Genomic DNA, 23,063 nt, shown 5'->3' with positions numbered 1-23,063 from the left:
CTGCAGTGCTAAGCTGTGACCAGCCCTTGTACAAAGGTAGAAGGTTTCTACATTCATTTTGAAAGCAACATGCATATAGGCCTAAAATCGCAAATGAAAAACCGATGTCAATATTATCCGATGCCATTTTAAAATGCTTTTATCGATTGATATTATCGCCTATCCGATAATATCGGACAAGTCTAGACAGTAGTGGTAGAGGGAGTCCCACTTAAACTTTGTATGCGAATAGTCCAAGTTTTGAGAGTTAAATACCAACTCATGATTCCAAATATTGTTAGCATTAACCTTTTATCGGACACACATTCAAATCATTGGCTGCCATTGACAGCGGTAGACGTCCAATCCATTATGACTAGGGCGCTGGGAGCCTCTCAATTTAAATAGATTGGACTTCTAGCGCCATCAATGGTACTGGAAGATGAACATTTATAGCCAGTCGTCCCAGTATAAATGAATTTGATGTCTATCGTTGTCAGTGGCAGGCACTTAGTTACTTTGGGGTCGGTTCCATTTTTAATTTTAGGGTATTTACGGGTCACTTCCTGTTGATTTTCGGTACTTCTGGAACATTTTGGGGCATTATGTGGTCGCCTCCTGTATATTTTGTAATTTACTGTTGATACATCATTTCCTATTCACTTCCTGTTCACTTTAGGGAATTTTCGAGTCACTTCAGGTACATTTTGGGTATTCCGGGATCACTTCCACATGTAATGTGGCTGCCATATATGGGGATAGATGTCCAATCATAGACTTCACTATCAGGTTGACGAGACAGCTCCTACAGACATTGCATCAGGGCTTCCCATTGGGGGCCAGGCCAGGCAGAACGTTGTGGAAGCTTTCACTGCAATAGACACAAACACATGCTGCGTTCAAACGGCGGATTTAGGTGGAAACGGGAAAAAGTTTTAGTGCTTACTGGGAGGCAGGAGTGTCTCAAGAGTGATTTTGTCGAGGATTCATGGTATTTATTATATGAAATAGCACTATGCATGCACTTTGAAACTTTCGTAAAGTAGCGTAACTTTAGCTTGAAATATATACGTAAAATGAAAGCTAACTGCCCGTTTTTTTGCTTTTAACCAAGAATCTAGACCAGACATGTCCAAAGTCCGGCCCGGGGGCCAAATGCGGCCCGTGGTCAAATTTCCCCCAGCCTCTGTCATAAAATCAATAACATCTGCCCCGCACACAGACTTAATAAATTGGCCAGCTGTACTGCTACCAGCATATGAAGTAGCTTACACACTAAATGCTGCCCCACTAAAAGGCAGTAGCACTCTAAACAACATTACCCCACGTTACCCTTTATTCCCTATTTCTAAAATGGCGACAATCAACAAAAAAAAGAAAGTTGACTGTGACGGCCGACGCTTCAAGGATAGGTGGAAATTGGACTACTGTATTTCTTCTCTAAAATATGCAACAACTGTGTCCGCGTCATTTGCAAAGAGACAGTCGTTGTTTTTAAAGAGTTCAATGTGAGGCGATATTAACAAACAAGACGCGCTGACATGTACGACAAGATTACAGGGAAGATATGTAGCGAGAAATTAATGCTAGTTTAATTTTACAGCAGCAGTATTTCACAAGAGCCCGAGAGTCGAAAGAGAACGCCACAAAGGCTAGTTGCGAGATTGTTTAAATAATTTAGGGCTGTCAAACGATTAAAAATTTTAATCGAGTTAATCACAGCTTTAAAATTAATTAATCGTAATTAATATTGTTGGAAAGGCGGCACGGTGGCTGAGTGGTTAGCATGTCTGCCTCGCAGTTCTGAGATCAAGGGTTCAATCCTAGGCTCTGGCCTTCCTGTGTGGAGTTTGTGTTCTCCCCGTGCCTGCGTGGGTTTCCTCCGGGAACTCCGGTTTCCTCCCACATCCCAAAAACATGCATGGTAGGCTGATTGAACACTCTAAATTGTCCGTAGGTATGAGTGTGTGCGTGAATGGTTGTATGTCTCCTTGTGCCCTGCGATTGGCTGGCAACCAGTTCAGGGTGTCCCCTGCCTACTGCCCGTAGTTAGCTGGGATAGGCTCCAGCACCTCCGTGACCCTCGTGAGGAATAAGCGGCATGGAAAATGAATGAATGAATAATATTGTTGGAATGGAAAGATAAGACAAAAGACCGATATATACATTCAACATACTGTACATAAGTACCGTATTTGTTTATTATAACAATAAATCAACAATATGGCATTAACATTAACATTCTGTTAAAGCAATCCATGGATAGAAAGACTTGTAGTTCTTAAAAGATAAATGTTAGTACACGTTATAGAAATTTTATATTAAACACCTCTTAATGTTTTCGTCCTGATAAAATTTGTAAAATTTTCAATCAAAAAATGAACTAGTAGCTCACCATTGTTGATGTCAATAATTACACAATGCTCATGGTGCTGAAACCCATAAAACCAGTCGCACCCAAGCGCCAGCAGAGGGCGACAAAACACCAAAAAACACAAGTAAGAAGTGGACATGACACTGGGCTGTCATTTTAATCTGTTTGAGCGGGGCATGTGCGTTAAATGCGTCAAATATTTTAACGTGATTAGTTAAGAAAATTAATTACCACCCGTTAACGCGATAATTTTGACAGCCCTAAATGAATTAAAAAAATAATAATAAAGCAAATGTGACACACAGAATGGCTTGCTAAAATTTGCTTAAATATATTGTTCTACGTAAAGGCCAAGGTCGGCCCTCCACATTTTTTACCACACCAAATCTGGCCCCCTTTGCAAAAAGTTTGGACACCCCTGATCTAGACTGTTTTACGTTCATATCTATCGAAATTCCGAAATTTACGAGAATTTTCAACTTTAAAGGCTCTTTGTTTTGTGATGGCCGCCATGTTGGATTTGTATCCATACACAATAGCGTAAGTAATTTTTTTGGGGGTAGGGGCAAAAAAACTAGTAATTTAGACATTTTTGCGTCCATACAAAAAAATTGGCTTTTACGTGTTTTATTTTATGTAACATTTCAATATAAAAATGTCGAGGGCCAGATAGCCAGCAAGACGTGCTGTGCCAATAGTGACATCGAAATTCAACCTAAATAAGTTGTGATTGTATACAGAAAAATGCTAAATTTGCTTTCGTTGAGTAAAATTAAGATGATTCGGCATGCTTTCCTCAAGTATTAAGTTTCTGATGAGAAAATTGAGTGATTAATTAGCAGTTAGCAAACTTATGTCAAAATTGCACTAAATAAAAAAAAAAAGTCACTTTTTCGGGCAAAAACTTGTATGTATCTTATTATATTAAATATTGCTATTGATCCTGGAAATATAGGTGATCATCTCTGCATTTGGTGATTTTTGTGCATCTAGCATAAAATATGAGAATTTTATAGCCATTTTAACTTTTGTTATACATTTATAAAAATAATAATATATTAATAAAAGACTCATATATGCCTAAGGAAGCTGCCTGTTTCGGTTTTAGGTTGCTAGCGGCTTTGGTTTTGAAAATATTCTAAATTTAAGTTTTTGAAAATAGGCCCCCACGGAGCGGCCCCGTTTCCTGTAGACTGATAATGAAGTCTATAATCCAATCAATTTGGACTGGGAGGCTGAGTGGTATTGAGTGCCATATAAAGGGTTAATGCTAACCAAAAGTAGCATTATGTGTCCGTATTTAACTCTCAAAATTTGAAATTTTCAAACACAAAGCTTTGGCGAGACCTCTACTACTGTCTTCTACTACTATAGGTTACTGTCAGCCCAGTCTAAATAGATTTGAATGAAATGCAGAGAACGGGTTAACAAAGCATCCATTTCTAATTGGCAGGTGGTGGAGCGTGGCCTTCAGAAAGTTCTTGTTCTAGAGGACGACGTGAGATTCGAGCCTCGCTTTAAACGACGACTTCAGGCAATCATGGATGAAGTAGAGAAAACTCAGCTGGACTGGGACCTCATGTAAGCTAGCATAACTTCTTGCTAGCATTTCCAAACACTTAGTCTGCTCTCATGTATCACAGCTACGTGGGGCGTAAGCGCATGCAAGTGCAGCAGCCCGAGCGTTCGGTGGATGGCGTCAACAACCTGGTGGAAGCCGACTACTCGTACTGGACGCTAGGCTACGTGCTATCGCTACAGGGGGCAAACAAGCTACTGAACGCCAAACCCTTCACTAAAATGCTGCCAGTTGATGAGTTTCTGCCTGTGATGTTCAATAAACACCCCAAGTAAGTTGCATTATTGGTCAATTCAGTATCATACCAAGCAAATATTTTAAAGAAAAATGATTATTAATTTTCTAGTGGTTGAAACAGGGAACAGATAGCTCGCAGACAAGTGTGTCTGTGTTGCTTGTTGACAAAAACAAACTTTGGAAAACCCTTTTAGATGAGAGCAAATATTTACATATTCGAAATGGACACCTGCAGGTGCGCGGGACATCTTTTGTTATATTTTGGGTTCAGTTTTCTAGTTAAATCTCCTCTACTGTCGCTATTTTTTCTTTGGTTGTGTATATTTTCGTCTTTACGCCAGTGGCCGCGAGCTTCATCCGCAGGCAGAACAGAGCTGTGATTGTTCTTGAGGCTGCACGTTGAGTTGGAGACGACACACAATGTCGCTGTTTTTGTACAACAGACAGAAAGGAATGTTAAGATTAGCTCGAAAAACAAAAAATACACACATTTACACATACACACAGGATTTTTACAAGGAATAAATCACACTTTAAAAAATAATTTCTGGTTGATTTATTCATGATTCAACTAAAGTCACATAAAACTTAGAAAAACAAAAATATAACTATAATTATGTAGTTACAATTATGTATAAGTAAATATACATGTAAATAATATAATTTTCTTTTTTTATTTACAATAACTTAATTAAAAGAGATACATCGGAAAAATTGAAATACATAAAAGTATTTGTTTTAACGTCATAATTCATTTGCATTTTTTTGTATTGATAGTTTTATTTGTTAGACTTTTTTTGGGACTTTTTTTCACTAATATGGTTTTATTACTTAAAATAAATGAACAAATTAATGCGATAAGTATGGATAAGTGTCTATCAATTAGGGCTGCAGCTATCGAATATTTTAGTAATCGAATAATCTACTGAAAATTCTATCGAATAATCGAGTAATCGGAAAAAACATCTTCTTTTAGGTAAAGAGCAATTATAAATATACTTGAGAAAAAAGACGTTTTTTCCAATATTGAACCATTTACAGTCAATCAATGTCTTTATTTCCGATGTACATTGTTGAAAACAGCCAACAATTGCATCTCAGATGTGACTAGAAAAAAAAATTCACTGCGTTCACTCAAAAAACCTAAAATCTTATTAAAAAAAACAAACAAACAACATATTTCATACCTAAAAATGTAAGTACGCTTGATAACACACATCACTTGAAAGCTATGCGTTTTTCCCACGTGTTTCAGTTGAATTTCCATTTGTGTCAAGCTATTTTTAAGTTTTAGTTAAGTTTTAAGTTAGTCTAAACTAGGGCTGCAGCTATCGAATATTTTTGTAATCGAGTAATCAACTGAAAATTCTATCGATTAATCGAGTAATCGGATGAAACAAATATATTTTTAGGTGAAGAGCAATTATAGATATACATGAGAAAACAAGACATTTTATCATTTTCAGTCAATCAATGTCTTTATTTTTGATGTGTATTGTTGAAAACAGCCAACAATTGCATCTCAGATGTAACTAGAATAAAAAAAAAGACTAATTCACTATATATATATATATATATATATATATATATATATACACACACACCTAAAAATGCCTTTACGCTTGATAACAAACATCGCTTAAAAGTTACGATTTTTTCCCACGTTTTTCAATTGAATTTTTATTTGTGTCAAGCCATTTTTAAGTTCTAGTAAAGTTTTAAATTAGTCTAAACTGTAAGTCCTGATAGGATTTTGAATTTTTGCAGTGTTCAAAATAAATGTATGATACAGGCTGTATTGGAGCACATTAGGGACTAGTGCTACTTGGTGTTTTATCCAGCAATGACTACTGAGCTAAAATTGATAGTTAGCATTATTGAGTTTTTATTTGACACCCTCATCACTCCACAACGCTATGTTATGTTAAAGCCTGTATGTAAGACACGTTAGCCACGCATCGAAAGTGGTCTTAATTAATAGAAACCTAGCCCTCCGCAGGGCTAACGTTACGTGAGCTAGTAGTGACAGTAACGTTAATCTTATATATTAGCGCTTAGCGCTCTTTGTTAGCGCTTAGCGCTCTACTGCTTTAAGATGGCGGCTGTTTGCTAACGCTGCCCAGACGCGGCCTAGTCTGTCATTGTGCATCTAGTTCAACATACATGTGATCTCTATGAGACTCACCAGAGCTAACTGCAACTAACGTAGCATGTGCAGGCTAGTATTTTGCAACGTCGGAGTCGTTTGTAGCGGCTGTCTGCTGCAGTAAGTTTTTTTTTTTTTGCTTCTTCCTCTACGCACGTGACATCAACGCGTTGTCCCGCATTAAAAGTAGTCCGAGCAAAACGTGATGCTTAGAGCTGTCAAAATAAACGAATACTCGAGGTGAATAAAATTACTCGGATCAGTTTTTAAACTCGAGTTACTCGAGTTGCTCGAGTATTCGTTTCAGCTCTAGTCTAAACTGTAAGTACTGCTAGGATTTTGAGTTTTTGCAGAGTTCAAAATAAATGTATAATACCTGCTGTATTGGAGCACATTAGGGAACAATGCTACTTGGTGTTTTATTCAGCAATGACTACTGAGCTAAAACTGACAGTTAGCTTTATTATGTTTTAATTTGACACCCTCATCCCTCTACAGCGCTGTGTTTTTACAGATAAAGTCTGTATGTAAGACACGTTAGCCACGCATCGACAGTGGTAACTTAAAATCAATAGAAACATAGCCCTCCGAAGGGCTAACGTTACGTGAGGGAGTGACAGTAACGTTATATTTATTAGCGCTGATAAGTGTACTGCTTAAAGATGGCGGTTGTTTACTAACGCTGCCCAGACGCGGCCGAGTCTGTCATTTTGCATCTAGTCCTAAATACATGCGATATCTATCAGACGCATTAGACACTACCTGCTACCACACTAGGATCATGCGGACATAGTTTTTAGCAACGTCGGCGTAGTTTGTAGCAGCTGTCGGCTGCAGTAATTTTATTTTTTAAATTATTATTGCTTCTTCCTCTACGCTCGTGACGTCAGCGCGTTGTCCCTCATTAAAAGTTGTCCGGGCAAAACGTGATGCTTAGACGTGGCAAAATTAAACGATTCCTCGAAGTGAATATAATTAATCTGATCAGTTTTTAAACTCGAGTTACTCGAGTTGCTCGAGTATTCGTTTCAGCTCTTCTATCAATTAATCAATATTAGAAATGCAAATTTAAAATAGAACTATTATGAAAAAATTGTATTGTGTATGTATATAAAAAAAAAGTTAAAGCAGATAAAATGTATTTTAAATAAACAATAAAAAAACTGATTTAAAATTAAATAAATCTAATTTTTTTTTGTATTATTGTTAATGTAAAGGTAATTCATTCCCCAATTTCTGCAAAAAAAGATGTATTTTTAATGTAAGATTTTTTTTTTACTTTTACGACTAATTATATTTTATTAAAATAAACCAATCCAGCCTCGCCTTCCAGCTGGTCCGTCATTCCTCGCATGTCTGTTACTCTCCCTTGTTTGGATGACTTTCTTTCTCCGCTTTCTCCTCAACAAACGTTTGACTTTGTGTGCCGACCACTCCTCCCCCTCCGTTCCCTCTCTTTGAGGAATGCAGACCGGCGAAGCTCTTCCTGCCGCTCGGAGAAGGGGACAGGATTCCCATTGATAGCGGGCGCGAGGTGGGGGCGGGGTAGGGATGGATGCTGCGTCTTACTATGTCAATACGTGGCGATGTGTGTCCCCTGTATAGATTATTATAAAACTACCAGAGGCAGTACCGCATTACATTTACTGTTACATTTACTTGAGTAACTTTTTTGGGTAAAATGTCAGTCTAAGGGTAGCTTCAAAACACCATAATTTTTACTTTTACCATAATTTTTGCACTATAAGGTGCACCTGACTATAAGCCGCCACCCACCAAATTTGACATGAAAACGGCATTTGTTCATCGATAAGCCGCACTGGACTGTAAGCTGCACACAAATTTGCAGTTTCAGGTCCTATGATCACGCCGGCCTGTTCAATCATGTGGCGTCTTTAAAGCATTGTAAAAAATAAACGGTTTCATATTGTCATCAACATCTCTTGAAGCAGGTGTACATTTCAACCTCTTTCTCAGTTTTTTTTTTTTTTGTCACCGATAGGCCACAGAAAACTGGAGAGATAATCGTTTTGATTTCATGGCAGGAAATATGTGTCCTCCACTAGAGGGCACTCATGCTCGTTGGGCATTCTGTCGATTTTTCTTGTTGGACTTCAATTTTTTTGGCTTAATATGGTCATGTTATAGGTTATAGTACAATAAAATAATAACAGTTCATATTAGAGCTGAAACGAATACTCGAGCAACTCGAGTAACTTGAGTTTAAAAACTGATCCGAGTAATTTTATTCACCTCGAGTAATCGTTTATTTTGACAGCTCTAAGCATCACGTTTTGCTCGGACTACTTTTAATGCGGGACAACGCGCTGATGTCACGTGCGTAGAGGAAGACGCAAAAAAAAAACTTACTGCAGCCGACAACCGCTACAAACGACGCCGACGTTGCTAAATACTAGCCCGCACATGCTACGTTAGTTGCAGGTAGCGTCCAATGAGTCTCATAGAGATCACATGTATGTTGAACTAGATGCACAGTGACAGACTAGGCCGCGTCTGGGCAGCGTTAGCAAACAGCCGCCATCTTAAAGCAGTAGAGCGCTAAGCGCTAATAAAGAGCGCTAAGCGCTAATACATAAGATTAACGTTACTGTCACTATTAGCTCACCTTACGTTAGCACTGCGGAGGGCTAGGTTTCAATTAATTAAGACCGCTTTCGATGCGTGGCTAACGTGTCTTACATACAGGCTTTAACATAACATAGCGTTGTGGAGTGATGAGGGTGTCAAATAAAAACTCAATAATGCTAACTATCAATTTTAGCTCAGTAGTCATTGCTGGATAAAACACCAAGTAGCACTAGTCCCTAATGTGCTCCAATACAGCCTGTATCATACATTTATTTTGAACAGTGCAAAAACTCAAAATCCTATCAGGACTTACAGTTTAGACTAACTTAAAACTTAACTAGAACTTAAAAATGGCTTGACACAAATAGAAATTTAATTGAAAAACGTGGGGAGAAAAATCCTAACTTTTAAATGATGTGTGTTATCAAGCGTAAAGGCATTTTTAGGTGTGTTTATATATATATATACTTTTTAAAAATAAGATCTAAAGGTTTTTTGAGTGAAAGCAGTGAATTAGTCATTTTTTAAAATTCTAGTTACATCTGAGATGCAATTGTTGGCTGTTTTCAACAATATACATAAAAAATAAAGACATTGATTGACTGAAAATGATAAAATGTCTTGTTTTCTCATGTATATCTATAATTGCTCTTCACCTAAAAATATATTTGTTTTATCCGATTACTCGATTAATCGATAGAATTTTCAGTCGATTACTAAAATATTCGATAGCTGCAGCCCTAGTTCATATAGATGATGGGCTAAGAAAAAGGTTAGAGAAATACTTTTTACTTATACATTAATATTTTTTTGGGGATGTCTACTGTTATGTCCTCTGGTCTTATGTTGACTACTTTTTGGGTTTAATTTCTTTCTAAGATTGTACATTGTTCATCCGTCCACAGGATGTCGCTATTCTAACTCAGAATCTTAAGTTTTTCTTTGGTATTGCTGTTTGCGCTCGGCTTCCCCTAGTGGCGACTTGCTGTAAGCAGCAGGCAGAAAGAACTTTTTATTTCAGTTGGAGAAGAGGCCTTGAGGTGTTAAGACGTTACACACCTCCTCTGCACCATACATCGTTGGGAACCCTTGACAAAACAAAATCTGTAAGTTTGTACGTTTTAACAGTGGGTTAGATGTAATTTTGGTGTGTCTATTCTGTTATTTTGTTGTTATTTATGTGGCGCGAACCCACACGTTTTTGTGCTAAGCTAAAGTAGCCACTTCATTTCATTTGCTCATAATGGAGCCAGTTTTCTGTTATTTACATAAACATGTTATTGTATAGAACCTTTTATTTTGTGTATAACATTTGTGTTTTATGTATGTTTCAGTTTTACCACACACACACACACACGCACACGCACGTTCACGCGAAGAAATAAATGAGAGGAAGGAGTTTGGGCCTCCATTTTTCTTTGTTGGTTTAGCTCGCTGCCAAAGTCGAGTAGCCATACGCTCGGCTGAGGGCAGAAGAGTAAAAAGATTTTCAACACATCAAGCACCCAAGATGTCTCAGCAAGAAGTTTCACCACCTATCAGCCAAGTGGTCACCAGGTCGGAGGCCAGTCATTCTCATTCTTCACGCCGGTCCAGAACGAGTCAAGCTGCTGCACAAGCACGAGCAGACGCCGAAGCTGCCTACGCCAGAGCACGGTACGCCAAACGCCAAATCGACATGGAGGTCGAGAAGGCACGCATCGAGGCAACACTACACGCTCTGAAGACGGAAGGTGAAGCAGAAGCAGCGCTCGCCGCAGCTAAAGTTTGGGAGGCGACTTTCGAAGAAGAGGAGCGCGCCAAAGTCGACCTCAGCGAGCAAGGGGTATTTTCCAAGACACCCCCCTCCATCAGGCGTGCACAAGAGTATGTGCATGCTCACTTTGACGACCAGCGTGTCCAAGCAGATGGCACACAAACGCCAAACAATGAGCACCTGGTTAGGCACAATGACTCTCAACAACCAGAAAATAGCCCAAAATCAGCTGGTGCTTTTCCACATGTGCGTCACATCGACATCGCTGACGAAGAGCATCTCCAATCTCATCGTGCGAGAACGGACATCTCACACCAGCCTACACCCTCAGCAACCCCACAAAGTGAACTGTCCAATTTAGCAGCCTATCTAGCACGGCGTGATCTGCTGACATCGGGGTTCAAGGTTTTCGACAACCGGCCAGAGTCCTACCTGTCCTGGAAGTCCATGTTCTGCAACGCGACGGAAGGCCTCAATCTCAAGCCCAGCGAAGAGCTCGACCTTCTCACCAAGTGGCTCGGCGGGGAGTCTCTTCAACACGCTCAGAGGATCAGGGCGGTCCACGTGAGTAATCCACAGGCAGGTCTCCAACGTCTGTGGCAGCGGCTAGACAAGACTTATGGCTCTCCAGAGGTAATTGAATCCTCACTCTTCCAACGGTTGCAGACTTTTCCAAGAATCTCCAACAAAGACACTCACTTACTGCAGGAGCTTGCTGATCTTCTGTTAGAGCTATCGTATGCCAAAAGTGAAAGTTATTTGCCGGGTCTTAGCTTTCTCGACACACCAAGGGGCATAAACCCGATAGTTGAAAAACTCCCATATGGACTCCAGGAGTCATGGGTTACACAAGGTACCAAATACAAAAGGGAAAACGGTGCAGTCTATCCACCTTTTTCGTATTTTGTGCGGTTCGTAAATGACTACGCTGAAATGAGAACAGACCCTAGCTTTATGTTACAGTGTTCAAACGTAATAAATCCAAGGGTTGATAAGACATCAGTAAGACGAGACAAATACAGAGTTCCATTGGCGGTGAATAAAATAGAGATCAGTCCGGCTAAATTGACAGCACTCGATCCAGACAAACAATGTCCTATCCACCAAAAACCACATTCACTCGTCAAATGCAGGGGGTTTAGAATGAAAACACTAGACGAAAGAAAGAACATTCTCAAAGAGCACGCCATTTGTTTTAAATGTTGTGCGTCCACAAATCACAGGGCTCGAGACTGTAAAGCTATTATCCAATGCTCAGAATGTGATAGCGATGCTCATGTGTCTGCCATGCATGTCGGTCCACCTCCATGGACACCTCAAGACTTTAATCCCCCAACCCAGAGTCACGGCGGGGAGTCTGAGGGCCCAAATCCTGTGAACACAGCCAGTTGCACAGAAGTATGTGGGCAAGGCGTAAAAGGAAAATCATGCTCAAAGATCTGTTTAGTTAATGTATATCGCCGAACTTCTCCAGAAAAGAAAAAGAGGGTATATGCCATGTTGGATGATCAGAGCAATTCATCCTTAGCCAGATCTGCGTTTTTTGACATGTTTAATGTGCAAGGTACCATATTCCCATACACCATGAGAACATGTGCAGGTTTATCAGAGACACAAGGTCGTAAAGCTGATGGCTTTGTTGTAGAAGATGTAGATGGTAAGGTCTCCATGATGCTGCCTACAATAACAGAATGTGATCAGATTCCAGATAATAGAGACGAAATTCCCAGCCCTGAGGTAGCAGCAGCTCACCCTCATTTGCGATCAATCGCTTCACAGATTCCTCCTCTCGACCCATCGGCAGACATTCTTCTGCTCCTGGGAAGGGACATCATTCAGGCTCATAAAGTTCGTGGTCAGGTAAATGGGCCAAACAATGCACCTCATGCCCAGCGTCTCGATTTAGGATGGGTTGTCATAGGTGATGTCTGTCTCTCTGGAGCTCATAAACCCACATTGAACTCATTTAAGACGAACGTTCTAAACAGTGGACGTCCCACGTTCCTCAGTCCTTGCGAAAACACAATCGTTATCAAAGAGAAATACACCAAAAACGATCCACTAAACACACAAGCGGAACTAGGACAACATATTTTCCAACAAACAACAAATGACGACAAAGTTGCACTTTCGGCAGAAGATGCGTTGTTCCTAGACATTATGCACAACAACTTTGCTAAAGATGAGGCGAATAACTGGGTAGCTCCACTTCCATTCCGCTCACCTAGGCGGCGCCTACCTGACAATCGGGAGCAGGCCTACAATCGTTTAATGTCGCTCCGCAAAACGCTGAGAAGAAAACCTGAAATGAGAGCGCATTACGCTGAGTTTATGGAGAAAATATTCAGCAAGGGCCATGCCGAACCAGCGCCCGCACTGGCGCCAGATCAAGAGTGCTGGTATCTCCCTAGTTTTGGCGTTTACCACCCGCAAAAGCCAGAAAAAATTAGGGTAGTCTTTGATTCGAGTGCTCAACTTGACAATGTTTCTCTCAATGACGTGCTCCTCAAGGGACCAGATCTTAACAACACTCTCGTAGGAGTTCTGATGCGGTTTAGGTCCGACCCATACGCCGTTATGGCAGATGTGGAGCATATGTTTCACAACTTTGTAGTACGAGAAGACCACCGTAACTACCTTCGTTTCTTGTGGTTCCAAAATCATGACCTTGATGGAAAAGTGCAAGAATTTAGGATGACTGTCCATGTGTTTGGTAATTGTCCTTCCCCATCAGTCGCCATCTTTGGACTGAAAAGAACAGCCATAGAAGGAGAAATGGAATTTGGCAGTGACGCAAAAGAATTCATTGAACGGCACTTCTATGTAGATGATGGGCTAAAGTCATTCTCTTCCATAGAGCAGGCCATTGATGTTCTTAGTAGGGCACAGAAGATGCTGGCTCAGTGTAACATACGCCTGCACAAAATCTCATCCAATTGTCCTCTCATAACAGGAGCCTTTCCAACCGAAGATCGTGCTGTAGGCATGCAAGGTCTTGACATTGGGCAGACTACCCCACCAATGCAGCGCAGTTTGGGCTTAGGATGGGAGCTGTTGACTGACCAATTCAAGTTCCAAGTAAGAGTAAATGAAAGGCCGTTCACAAAAAGGGGAGTTCTGTCAGTTATCAACAGTGTGTTCGACCCACTTGGTTTTGCTATTCCAGTAATCGTAGGGGGTAGAACCATACTCAGAGACATTTCCACAAATGTTTCAGAGTGGGACACTGAACTGCCAAAAGACAAATTAGAACAGTGGCAAAAGTGGAAAAGTTCCCTCGGACACCTACAACATCTTGAAATTCCCAGAATGTACACTTCAATACCGCTGTCTGCAGCCCAAAGAATAGAGATTGACGTTTTTTGTGATGCTTCCACAAAAGCCGTAGGTGCGGTAGCATACCTCAAACTCACAAATGAGGACGGACACAGCGAAGTGGGATTCCTCCTCGGCAAAGCACGTTTAGCTCCTAAACCAGACATCACCATACCCCGACTTGAACTCTGTGCAGCAGTCCTGGCCGTGGAAGTAGCAGAGTTGGTTCTAGAGGAGCTGGATGTCACAGTCGATCAGGTGAATCTTTACACAGACTCAAAGGTAGTGCTTGGGTACATCTCAAACACCAAGAGACGCTTTCACGTTTATGTGCACAACAGAGTCGAACGCATCAGGCGCTTTGCACAAACTCACCAGTGGCATTACGTGCCCACACACTTAAATCCGGCAGACCATGCCACACGAGCGTTGCCCGCTGAGCAGCTCTCCAGCTCCACCTGGCTCAGAGGCCCAGCTTTCCTCTCCAGGTTGGACCAAAGTCAAGTTCGAAGTCAAACCTTCGATCTCATAGACCCAGAGACTGACTGTGAGTTGCGTCCTGAGGTAACAACTTGCACTACCACCCTATCAAAAGGCCAGTTTAATAGTGCCAGATTTGAAAGGTTTTCAAGTTGGAAGGTGCTGCAAAAGGCTATTGCCAAACTCCAACATATAGCTCAATCATTCAAGAACAACTCTGAGGTTTCCTGTCGTGGCTGGCACAACTGCAACAAACATTTAACTGAAAAGTCACTGCAACTAGCCAAGACCACGATCATTCGCACCGTTCAAAGAGAGGTCTTCGCAGAAGATATTGGATGCATTGAAAAAGGCACAGCTTTAAAAAACTCAAGTCCACTCAGCAAACTGAATCCATTTGTTGACACGCAAGGGCTCCTTAAAGTTGGAGGCCGACTAAAGAAAGCACAGTTGTCTGCAGAAGAAACCAATCCCATACTAATCCCTGGAAAGCACCATCTTGCTCAGCTCATAATAAGACACTTTCACGAAAAATTATGTCACCAGGGAAGGCATTTCACGGAGGGAGCAGTCAGAGCAGGGGGCTTTTGGATTGTGGGAGGAAAAAGAGCAGTAAGCAGTGTGATTTTCAAGTGCATCAAATGCCGCAAATTAAGGGGCAGGCAACCTGAACAGATCATGGCTGAGCTACCTGAAGACAGGCTGTCCACGGACCCTCCTTTCACAAATGTAGGCCTTGATGTGTTCGGTCCCTGGTCCGTTACAGTGAGAAAAACGCGTGGTGCTAATGCAGATGCTAAAAGATGGGCAGTCATATTCACCTGCATGAGTACACGTGCAATTCATATTGAAGTGATTGAGTCAATGGACACATCGTCATTCATTAATGCACTGCGTCGTTTCTTTGCCATCCGAGGTGGTGCCAAACTCTTGAGATCTGATTGTGGGACAAATTTTGTGAGTGCCTGCAAAGAGCTCCAAATAGACAAACTAGGCTGTCACAATGACAAAATAGGCACATTCTTGAAAGACAGTGCGTGCAAATGGCAGTTTAATCCTCCACATGCATCCCATATGGCTGGTTCCTGGGAACGCATGATCGGCGTCACCCGAAAAATCCTCAATGCAATGCTCCTTGAACATCCATATGGGAAGCTCACACATGAAGTACTCGTGACATTGTTAGCTGAAGTCACCGCAATTGTAAATGCACGCCCGCTAACGGCTGTTTCTACAGATCCCGAAAACCCAGTCATTCTTACTCCTGCGATGCTACTCACGCAAAAGGTTGGCACACCACCGATTCCACCAGGGCAGTTTCAGACCAGTGACCTATTCAAAGCCCAATGGAAGCGCGTGCAGTACTTAGCTAATGTTTTCTGGAGTCGTTGGCAGAAAGAATACATCGCAGGCCTGCAGGTTCGTCACAAGTGGAAAACAAAAAAGCCAAACCTTCAAATGGGCAACGTTGTTTTAATGAGGGAGTCTCTAGAACATAGGAATAATTGGCCACTCGGACTGATCACAAAATCTTTCCCAAGTGAGGACGGTAATGTCAGAAAAGTTGAGGTTAAGATTTGCCGAAACGGCGAGAATAGGCTTTACATTCGCCCAATTCGTGAAGTTGTGCTTTTGCTGTCTAAGGGTAGCATGTAAAACGAGTTGTTGTTGTGTATCGTTCATTAGTTAAGGGCTGACATCTTGCAGATGTCAGGCGGGGAGTGTTATGTCCTCTGGTCTTATGTTGACTACTTTTTGGGTTTAATTTCTTTCTAAGATTGTACATTGTTCATCCGTCCACAGGATGTCGCTATTCTAACTCAGAATCTTAAGTTTTTCTTTGGTATTGCTGTTTGCGCTCGGCTTCCCCTAGTGGCGACTTGCTGTAAGCAGCAGGCAGAAAGAACTTTTTATTTCAGTTGGAGAAGAGGCCTTGAGGTGTTAAGACGTTACACACCTCCTCTGCACCATACATCGTTGGGAACCCTTGACAAAACAAAATCTGTAAGTTTGTACGTTTTAACAGTGGGTTAGATGTAATTTTGGTGTGTCTATTCTGTTATTTTGTTGTTATTTATGTGGCGCGAACCCACACGTTTTTGTGCTAAGCTAAAGTAGCCACTTCATTTCATTTGCTCATAATGGAGCCAGTTTTCTGTTATTTACATAAACATGTTATTGTATAGAACCTTTTATTTTGTGTATAACATTTGTGTTTTATGTATGTTTCAGTTTTACCACACACACACACACACGCACACGCACGTTCACGCGAAGAAATAAATGAGAGGAAGGAGTTTGGGCCTCCATTTTTCTTTGTTGGTTTAGCTCGCTGCCAAAGTCGAGTAGCCATACGCTCGGCTGAGGGCAGAAGATCTACGTTTACTTTTATATGAGTCATAGACCTATCAGTTGACGGGACATGGGGCTCGGGGCTGATCCGTAGGGGGCCTATTTTCAAAAACTTAAAATTCAAATATATTCAAAACCTCAGCCGCTAGTGACCTAAAACCAAAACAGGCACCTCCATTAGGCATACAGTGGGGCAAATAAGTATTTAGTCAACCACTAATTGTGCAAGTTCTCCCACGTGAAAATATTAGAGAGGCCTGTAATTGTCAACATGGGTAAACCTCAACCATGAGAGACAGAATGTGGAGAAAAAAAAAACAGAAAATCACATTGTTTGATTTTTAAAGAATTTATTTGCAAATCATGGTGGAAAATACCGTAAGTATTTGGTCAATACCAAAAGTTCATCTCAATACTTTGTTATGTACCCTGTGTTGGCAATAACGGAGGCCAAACGTTTTCTGTAACTCTTCACAAGCTTTTCACACACTGTTGCTGGTATTTTGGCCCATTCCTCCATGCAGATCTCCTCTAGAGCAGTGATGTTATGGGGCTGTCGTTGGGCAACACGGACTTTCAATTCCTTCCACAGATTTTCTATGGGATTGAGATCTGGAGACTGGCTAGGCCACTCCAGGACCTTGAAATGCTTCTTACGAAGCCACTCCTTTGTTGCCCTGGCTGTGTGTTTGGGATCATTGTCATGCTGAAAGACCCAGCCACGTCTCATTTTCAATGCCCTTGCTGATGGAAGGAGATTTTCAACTCAAAATCTCTCAATACATGGCCCCACTCATTCTTCCCTTTACACAGATCAGTCGTCCTGGTCCCTTTGCAGAAAAAGAGCCCCAAAGCATGATGTTTCCACCCCCATGCTTCACAGTGGGTATGGTGTTCTTCGGATGCAATTCAAAATTCTTTCTCCTCCAAACACGAGAACCTGTGTTTCTACCAAAAAGTTCTATTTTGGTTTCATCTGACCATAACACATTCTCCCAGTCCTCTTCTGGATCATCGAAATGCTCTCTAGCGAACCGCAGACGGGCCTGGACGTGTACTGGCTTCAGCAGGGGGACACGTCTGGCAGTGCAAGATTTGAGTCCCTGGCGGCGCATTGTGTTACTGATAGTAGCCTTTGTTACTGTGGTCCCAGCTCTCTGTAGGTCATTCACTAGGTCCCTCCGTGTGGTTCTGGGATTTTTGCTCACCGTTCTTGTTATCATTTTGACGCCACGGGGTGGGATGTTGCATGGAGCCCAAGATCGAGGGAGATTATCAGTGGTTTTGTATGTCTTCCATTTTCTAATAATTGCTCCCACAGTTGATTTCTTTACACCAAGCGTTTTACCTATTGCAGATTCAGTCTTCCCAGCCTGGTGCAGGTCTACAATTTTGTCTCTGGTGTCCTTTGACAGCTCTTTGGTCTTGGCCATAGTGGAGTTTGGAGTGTGACTGACTAAGATTGTGGACAGGTGTCTTTTATACCGATAATGAGTTAAAACAGGTGCCATTAATACAAGTAATGAGTGGAGCCTCGTTAGACCCCGTTAGAAGAAGTTAGACCTCTTTGACAGCCAGAAATCTTGCTTGTTTGTAGATGACCAAATAGTTATTTTCCACTCTAATCGGGAAATAAATTCTTTACAAATCAAACAATGTTATTTTCAATTTTTTTCCACATTGTCTCTCATGGTTGAGGTTTACCCATGTTGACAATTACAGGCCTCTCTAATCTTTTCAAGTAGGAGAACATGTACAATTGGTGGTTGACTAAATACTTATTTGCCCCACTGTATATGAGTCTCGATGAGCAGCGACATAAAAAAATTCATAGTCATTCCCTAATAAAAACTCTATTAATATTTTTTTAATACAAGTATAACAAAACTTGAAATGGATATAAAATTTTCAAATTTTACGCTAGATGCACAAAAATCACTAAATGCAGAGATCATCACCTATATTTTCAGGATCAATAACATTTTTTTTTTTTTATTTAAGTTTTCAAAAGCTAATAAATTGCTCAATTTTCACATCAAAAACTTAATACTTGAGAAAAGCATGCAGAATCATCTTAATTTTACTCAACGAGAGCAAAATTTGCATTTTTCTATATACATTCATAACTTATTTAGGTTGAATTCCGCTATTGTGTAGAGATACAAAATCCAACATGGCGGTCGTTACAAAAAAAAAAAAAGCTTAAATCGTGGAATTTCTATAGATATTCATGTAAAACAGTCTAGATTATTGGTTAAAAGTAAAAAACGGGCAGTTATCATTCATTTTACATAAATATTTCTAGCCAAAGTTACACTAATATTATCCTTAGATTTTTTTTCACAACGTTTCAAAGTGCAAGCACCGTGCTATTTAATATTATAATTACCTTGGATCCTCGACCAGATGACTCTTGAGACACTCCTGGCTGCTTGTATGCAGTAAAACCTCCGTCCTATTTCCACCTAAATCTGCTATTCAATATAATAATTACTAGAGATGCGATCGGAATCGGCCAAAAAATATCGGACATGCCTTTTTTTTTTTTATATATATATATTTTTTAATTAAATCGTTTTCTAATTGTATTATAGTTACAGACATAATGTGTTACACTCATCCAGAGTCTTTAGTTTAAGCTTAAGGTAGGGTTATCAAATTTATCGCGTTAACTGCGAGAATTAATGTTTTTTACATTTATCACGTTACAATTAGGGCTGTCAAACGATTAAAATTTTTAATCGCGTTAATTACAGCTTAAAAATTAATTGATCGTAATTAATCGCAATTAATCGCAATTCAAACCATTTATAAAATATGCCATATTTTTCTGTAAATTATATATATATTCTGTAAAATAAATTGTTGGAATGGAAAGATAAGACACAAGATGGATATATACATTCAACATACGGTACTTAAGGACTGTAGTGGGCATTTCACTCTACTGTCATTTAAATCTGTCAATGCTGTCCTCACTCCGAAGCGTCTACTTTTTCCAAAGCTAGACAGCTAGTGAACGACGCCATAATAATCAGACTTCTTTCTTTTTCATCTGATTTATTAATAAAATGGCCTCAAACCATTGTCCTCTTTAGACCGTCGTAAAACTACAAAAAAAAAGTACACAAGCATTGCATTAGCAACAACGTTAGCTTAGCACGCTATACAGGTTCACAAAAACAAAAAGCGTCTCATACAAAAAATATAACATTTCGCTTACTAACATAATATGTGCATTATTTACAACAACCATACTTACGGGCAAATCTTGTCCAAGGATCATATAAGCACAACATTACAATGTAGGCGTCAGCCCGAGACGTCCTGCAGCCATATTGAACTGGCAAGACAACAATAAACCATGTCGCAAAGCGACCACAAGAGTTCGCTGTTAGACAGCACAAAAAGCCTTGCTGTAAAACTTACCTAAAGGCAGAATACTGTCTGAGCGGGACATGTGCGTTAATTGCGTCAAATATTTTAACGTGATTAATTAAAAAAATTAATTACCGCGCGTTAACGCGATAATTTTGACAGCCCTAGTTACAATATTTAATGCAATTAACGCATGCGCTGCACGACCCACTCACGCATTGTCGCGTTCAATCTATAACGGCACCGTTTTGCCCATACAGTTTATAGAGCTAAAAGGTAGCGTAAAATGAGTAAAGTGAATTTTGGCAGCCTTTGGAGCCTTTTTTTAATTGGCTAAAGCCTTACAATCCCTCTCCCAACGATTAGAAATATCGTGGGAAGCAATGTGGGGAAGAAAGGTAGTAGTTGATCTTTTTCTTAACACCCTATGTTATTTCCGAACGCAGAGAAGATATATCAATTGGTACCACTACGCACAGTCATGGTTGCACTTCCCATCATGCATTTGGGCAGAACAGTTATATGGCTACAGTATCATTTACTGAAAGCTCAACAAAACACTAGATGGCAATATTTAGTCACAATATACAAAGTCACATTTATCCTTTAAGAATTACAAGTCTTTCTATCTGTGGATCCCTCTCACAGAAAGAATGTTAATAATGTAAATGCCATCTTGAGGATTTATTGTCATAATAAACAAATACAGTACTTATGTACTGTATGTTGAATGTATATATTCGTCCAAGTTTTATTCATTTTTTTCTTAATGCATTGCCAAAATGTATATGATCGGGAAAAATGATCGGGAATGACTGGAATTAAATCGGGAGCAAACAAAAAGCAATCGGATCGGGAAATATCGGGATCGCCAGATACTCAAACTAAAACGATCGGGATCGGATCAGGAGCAAAAAAACATGATCGGAACAGCCCTAATAATTACCTTGAATCCTCGACCAGATCTCTTTTTAGACACTCCTGCCTGCTTGTATGCAGTAAAACCTTCGTTCGACTTTCACCTAAATCCGGCGCTAGAACGCAGCGAGTATTTGAGTTTATCACAGTGAAAGCCAACTCAACGTTCTGGCTCGGCCCCTACAGGAAGGCGTGGCGCAATGTCTGTGGGAGCTGTCTTGTCAACTGATGGTTGAATTTATGCTTGAGTAATATTACTGTATTTTGAAGTAACGAAACTATTCTACCCAACTCTGGAACCTACACTTTATCCATTTTTCAGAGTCTTTTTTAAACTCTAACATTTTATCCTTAGTGTTGACTACATGTCCCACTACGAGCCACGGGACCTGCGGGCTTTCTCGGTGGAGCCACTGCTGATTTACCCCACGCACTACACGGGTGAGCCGGGCTACATCAGCGACACCGAGACCTCCACCATCTGGGACGATGAGGCCGTGGCCACCGACTGGGACCGCCAGCACGCCCGCAAGACCGCCCAGCAGGGCCGCATTCGAACGGTGGCCCAGAACAGCGTGACAGGGGACTCACCGCCGCCCGCCGCTAGAGCCTCCAGGGACGAACTTTGAAACGGTTGCCGGTTTTGACCGTGCTGTTTGTTTTGTAAGATTTTTGAAAAGACACTTGAAGCGGAGATACTGTACATGCACAAAAACGCGAGTTGACAATACATGAAGAGCCTTAATTTATTCCCCTATTTTGGCCATGTTATTTGAACTGCCTCATTTCCGCAAATAGTGGCCTTCTTCCAAGGACAACCAACCTAAATGTCTTCCTTACATAGAAACCTTGCTCCAATCTACTGTGACAGAATATGTAACTTCTACTCAAAAACTGTGCTGATCTGGAATCCAAAGTGAAGCAATGCTGCCATCTATTGGTGTCTTTTCATCATTACAGTTTTTTCGAAGCCTGAATTACACAGACAAACTGAATTCACAAGACCCTCTTCAAAACCTACATTAGGGGTGTGACAATATATCAAAAAGACGATATAGCTCAATACTTTGAAGCCTACAAGGTAATCAATATGCTCCCACGAAGAATCAATATACAGTGGTATGAAAAAGTATCTGAACCTTTTGGAATTTCTCACATTTCTGCATAAATCCCCATCAAATGTGAGATGATCTTGGTCAAAATCACACAGATGAAAAAAACAGTGTCTGCTTTAACTAAAACCACCCAAACCTTTATCGGTTTTCATATTTTAATGAGGATAACATGCAAACAATGACAGAAGAGGTAAAAATAAGTAAGTGAACCTTCTGTCTGAGGAGACTTAAAGAGCAATTGAACCCAATTTTTACCAAACAATTTAAGTCAGGTGTGTGCCTAATCACTGATGAGTGGTTTAAAGCTGCCCTGCCCAATATAAAACACACTCTTGGTAAGAATTGTCTTGTAGAGAAGCATTGTCTGATTTGCATCATGGCTCGGATCAAAAGAGCCGTCTGAAGACCTGCGATAAAGGATTGTTGATTTGTATAAAGCTGGGAAAGGATATACTGGACTGTCTCAGGAAATTAGAATACACAATATTCTAATTTTTTGAGACAGTCCTGTGTATATATACAGGACTGTCTCAGGAAATTAGAATACACAATATTCTAATTTCCTGACTGTCTCAGGAAATTAGAATATTGTGTATTCTAATTTTCTGAGACAGTCCAGTAAAACCATCTCTAAAAGTCTGGATGTTCATCAATCGACAGTCAGATAAGTTGTCTACAAATGGAGAGAGTTTGGCACTGTTGCTTCTCTCCCAAGGAGTGGCCGTCCACCAAAGATGATGCCAAGAGTTCAGCGCAGAATACTCAGAGGTAAAAAAGAACCCTAGACTGTCTGCTAATGACTTACAGAAATCACTGGCACTGTCCAATATCTATGTGCACACATC

General features: G+C 40.5%; 1 protein-coding gene across 1 annotated transcript in view; it reads left to right on the top strand.

Moving 5' to 3' along the window:
- colgalt2b (collagen beta(1-O)galactosyltransferase 2b) overlaps positions 1-22,665 on the top strand; it is a 59,406-nt gene extending 36,741 nt beyond the window's left edge. The window contains exons 10-12 of the mRNA XM_057841981.1: positions 3,807-3,934; positions 3,997-4,203; positions 21,459-22,665. Coding sequence (XP_057697964.1) covers positions 3,807-3,934; positions 3,997-4,203; positions 21,459-21,732 — 609 coding nt within the window. The 3' untranslated portion in view covers positions 21,733-22,665. The remainder of the gene's footprint in view (positions 1-3,806; positions 3,935-3,996; positions 4,204-21,458) is intronic.
- Positions 22,666-23,063: the final 398 nt, after the last annotated feature.

The sequence above is a fragment of the Corythoichthys intestinalis genome, chromosome 7 (genome assembly GCF_030265065.1).
Source record: "Corythoichthys intestinalis isolate RoL2023-P3 chromosome 7, ASM3026506v1, whole genome shotgun sequence".
Classification (NCBI taxonomy): Eukaryota; Metazoa; Chordata; class Actinopteri; order Syngnathiformes; family Syngnathidae; genus Corythoichthys; species Corythoichthys intestinalis.
Note: the sequence above shows the minus strand (reverse complement) of the source record. Positions and strands in the feature narration are given on the sequence as shown.